Genomic DNA, 4,397 nt, shown 5'->3' with positions numbered 1-4,397 from the left:
GTCTGATTTTAGCAGGTTTTTTTCAAAGAATAATTTATTTTGGAAAATATCTTTGAGTCCAACTGTTAACACTGCCAAGTCCACCACTGAACCATGTCCCCATGTGCCATGTCTTTTAAATACCTCCAGGGATGGTGAGTCCACCCTTTCACCGGGCAGTCAGTTCCAATGCTTAACAACCTTTTCTGTGTCAAAATTTTTCCTAATATCCAGTATAAACCTCCCCTAGTGCAACTTGAGGCCATTTTCTCCTATCACTTTTACCTTGGAGAAGAGACTGACCCCCACCTGGTTCCACCCGCCTTTTAGGCAGGTGTAGAAAATAATAAGGTCCCCCCAAGCCTCCTTTTCTCCAGGCTAAACACTCCCAGCTCTCTCAGATGCTCCTCAGAGGACTTGTGCTCCAGACCCCTCCCTACCTCCATTGCCCTTCTCTAGACACGATCCAGCACCTCAACACCCTTCCTGAACTGAGGGGCCCAAAACTGATCACCATATTTGAGGTGCAGCCTCACCAGTGCCAAATACAGGCATACTGTAGATTCTGGGAAAAAAAATTCTGGGTACAAAGGCTATAAAACAAAAATGTTGACTTCAAAAAGTATGACTGCAGGTAGAAAGTCATGGAACAGGTGAAGACTGAAAATATTCAATAAATAAAAGGGGTTCCTGATAAATAAAAGAACTTCTCGATGTAGTTCTGTTACCAAAGCACTATCGTGGTTTGTGAATCCAGACAGTTTTTAAGTGCACCAAACTCTCATGTAGTTAACATAGAAGCATTTCTTTCCCAGGAAACAAAAAGTCTCTTGTACATAAAGCAGACAGCTTGACAGAAAGAAAAACAACCTTTTATTGAATGGAACCAAGGGATCATAGCTTAGATATATTTACATGTGCCACACAGTCAAATATAAAAAGTTAATTTTACTTATATTCATTTTTACTTCTATACACTTATTTAAATAATGGCTCCACAGATAACAGGAATGTGTCTTCAAAATGCTGGTCAGAAAACCTGTGCACAGAACGACGAGCGCTTTCTCTGATCTCCAGTCTTTTTTCAGGAGGCAAAGAAAATATGTAAGCCATTGTCTCAGCGTAACTGTCCTCATCTTCTGCCAGGAAGCCTGTAACGCGTCCTTCATGGCGTACCACGATGTCCAGTTTGGGGCCACCAGAATTGTGAGCCAGGATAACTGTGCCAGCTGCCATACATTCAACTACTCCTGTAAGAGAGACAAAAAATGCTGGTATGAGTCTGCACATCTTGTGCTTTGACCTTCTGTAAAAGGCAGAAGTTAACACTGGAAGGCAGAAGTTAGCACTGGAAAGTTAAACCAACAGTAAAATTCACTACAGACTGCCATTCCAAATCAGCTGGAAAAATACAGCGAAAATGGTCCCATAAGAAACACAAATTTAAATTTTTCAGTTCTAAGGACTGAAATGACACTTTCTCTTAAACACATTAAATTGAAATTAGATATCGGATATAAATGGTTAATTTGTGAGTCTTGTAACATACCTGATTTTAAATAAGGTACTGAAAGATACTGAGAAAAAAGTTGACTGCACATTTCAATCAGAAAATATTCAGAAGTTCAGTATTTTGCAGATGAACAAATCTTAATAGTTTCTGACAACTCAGCAAAACACTAGTAAAGACTGTTATCTGTATTGATGGAAGTAATTTTAATGAAATGGGAATCAGTAAGCTTTCCTCATCCAAAAGCTGCGAGACAGGAACAAAGTATAATGTACACAGCAACTTCCATTCTCCTCCGAAGTTCCAGAACAGACCTCAGAAATGTGATTCTTCTCAGTTCTGATTTGATTGTTATCAATTCCCTCAGCTCAAACATTGCCTACTATAAATAGTGCTCCAAAGTTTTGGAATGTTTTTTTTACACATAAAAAAGCCTGTTAGATGAAGGTTAAATCCTGCTCAAATTCAAAATCATAGTGTGATTATATCACTTGAAAAAAAATTAACTGCACTGTTTTGTGGGATAAAAAAAAAAGAGAAGACATAATTTGCAATATTTTGCCGTTGCTTCTGAGACGCTTCAGTGTCAATTTTTTTAATATCAAGCTCCTACAGACCATAAACTACTAATACTTAACCTGTTTTCTACTGAAGTCTGAAGACATTAACTGCAGTTTAGTCACATTATAGCAGAGTATGGCATCCATCTGCTTGGCCACTAACTTACCTGGTTGCGGTAGATTTATAAGAGATGGGCAGCTCCTCTCTGACATTCTGCTCCATGCTCCACCCACCAATTTAAGGGCTTCATACATTTGCCTCAGCAGAGATGCCTTATGCAATGAGATGACCAGAGATAGCTGGTGGCATCTACACAGGGCTTATTTGTACCAGACAGGATGTGTAAGAGACTCACAGCCCTGAAACAGCAGCTGGAGCCCCATGACATACCCTGGACATTTCAACTGGCATTTGAGGCAGGTGAAACACAACCAAAATCTCTAACATGGATGTCCACATATGAACGGTCTCTAAGCTCCCCTTGCAGTCAGTGGAGCCACCAGGGCACAATTTAAGGTGCTGGAAGAGAAGCACCTGCAGCCTCTTGAAGCTCTGGAAGGTTGGCAAACCTAACCCAAGGACAACAGGGTGATCCATGATCTTGCAGGGCGACAGCTGGAGGTCAGCAGGGCATCCTGGGCAGCACAGACGGGACTAGCTCTGTGCTCAGGTGCCCAGAGGATGCACAGAATTAACAGCCTATGACTACAGCACTTCAGCTTGCACTACAGTAGCACCTAGTGGTGCATCATCTGCACCACATCTGCACTAGTCCTGCAGGCTTTACAGCAGCTGCACTGCCTCCAACGGGAACAGGAGCTGGACACCTGCTTGGCATGCAGACCTCTGTGCTTAGACACCTAGGCACAAGCAAGCAGCTGAACACTCAGGAAATGTACTGACCTATCCCAAAGTGCTCATTCCACATGGTGTGCAGGCCGATGGTGGCCTCGGCCAGGTGTCTCTTCAGCTCCTCAAAGGGAATGTTAATCCTGAACACCACATCATCACTAACTCCCAGCTCTTCACACAGGCGTTTCAGGTTATTGACACGCTCCTCATCCCGCTGGTTCCGACAGCCGCCGATTAAGATCAGCTTCAGTGATGGCTGCTGCCCCACTCTCTTCTCTTTCAGCAATTTAGCAAAGGCTCTGATTTGCAGAGGATGATCTTTTTCAGGCCTGAACTGGCTGACAGAAACAATGGAATATTCACTGGTGCTCTTTTCCACTTCCAGTGGAATATCCAGGAAAGCCTGAACATCACATGGTGGATACACGACACTAGTGCAAGCCCCAACTCTCCAGAGGGAAAGGATGTGATTCAGTGTCCAAGAAGAATTCACCATGACCACATCACTGCAGGAACCAACCAACCCGTACATGAAAGCAAAGAAGTAGTAGTAGACAAGTTTAAACTTGCTGAAGAGAGGGCTGCTTGTAATGAAGGCAGCATTGTTAAACCTGGTATCCTGGTTCCTCACGACAGAGAGCATATCCGTGCTGATAGTGGGATAATGGACATAGCATCCAACACGACAGCCTCCCAGGTACTTGAAGAGGGGAATTGTGAAGGCATAACCCATTGAGTCAATATAAATATCTGGAGCACACTTTAGAAGAGCTTCCCAGCCAAGGAACACTGATCCTAAACTTTGTCCCAGCAAAGTGAAGTGAGGATAAAGAGAAGCCTCCACAAGGAAGCGTTTTTCTAGAAATACAAACTTCACAGGATGGATTAACTTAATATTGAATCTTCTGAAAGCACCTTCTACTATTTCTTCTCCAGTGGCATCTCTATCACCAGTGTAAACAACACACGTTACATTTCTGTATCTGTAAGAATAAAGAAAAAGAATTTCATATATTCCTCTCTTCATATTTTTCAGCAAGAAACTAAAATACAATCCACTTAAAAGTACTCAAGAAGAATGTGAGAACAAATGTTTGGCCCAGAAGTGAATTTAACTAAATAATACTTTTCCTTATACTTCCACAGGTTTCTTCTGATCTGCAGAAAAACATATGGCTAAGAACTTGGGGAATATTTTAATTTGAGTAGAACATAAAAGGAGCTTAGTATTATTCTACAGACCTCAGAACTCCTTGCCCTACATTAGGAGATACCTGTCACATTTTGCTCATGCTGTCAAGTGCACAGCATGAGCAAAATGCAAATGATGGCAGATCAGTGTATGTGCCCATGTTAAATCCACTTTAGGTACTAATTTGTTTTGCCTCCTGCACCAAGAGGCAAGTATAAAGATGATCACTTATCTACTGAGGAGTTATGACTATACAAAGTTTCATACCAGCAGTGGAAAACTGAGAAGGAGAGGTTTTCTCAA

General features: G+C 42.0%; 1 protein-coding gene across 1 annotated transcript in view; it reads right to left on the bottom strand.

The window, feature by feature from the left end:
• Positions 1-816: 816 nt before the first annotated feature.
• Positions 817-4,397, bottom strand: part of ALG11 (ALG11 alpha-1,2-mannosyltransferase) — a 5,160-nt gene continuing 1,579 nt past the window's right edge. Inside the window, exons 4-5 of the mRNA XM_014306912.2 lie at positions 2,954-3,885; positions 817-1,229 (exon numbers count right to left, since the gene is read on the bottom strand). Coding sequence (XP_014162387.1) covers positions 958-1,229; positions 2,954-3,885 — 1,204 coding nt within the window. The 3' untranslated portion in view covers positions 817-957. The remainder of the gene's footprint in view (positions 1,230-2,953; positions 3,886-4,397) is intronic.

Source organism: Geospiza fortis, unplaced genomic scaffold (assembly GCF_000277835.1).
Source record: "Geospiza fortis unplaced genomic scaffold, GeoFor_1.0 scaffold194, whole genome shotgun sequence".
NCBI lineage: Eukaryota > Metazoa > Chordata > Aves > Passeriformes > Thraupidae > Geospiza > Geospiza fortis.
The sequence above is the reverse complement of the archived record's forward strand: the minus strand, read 5'-3'. Positions and strand labels throughout refer to the sequence as shown.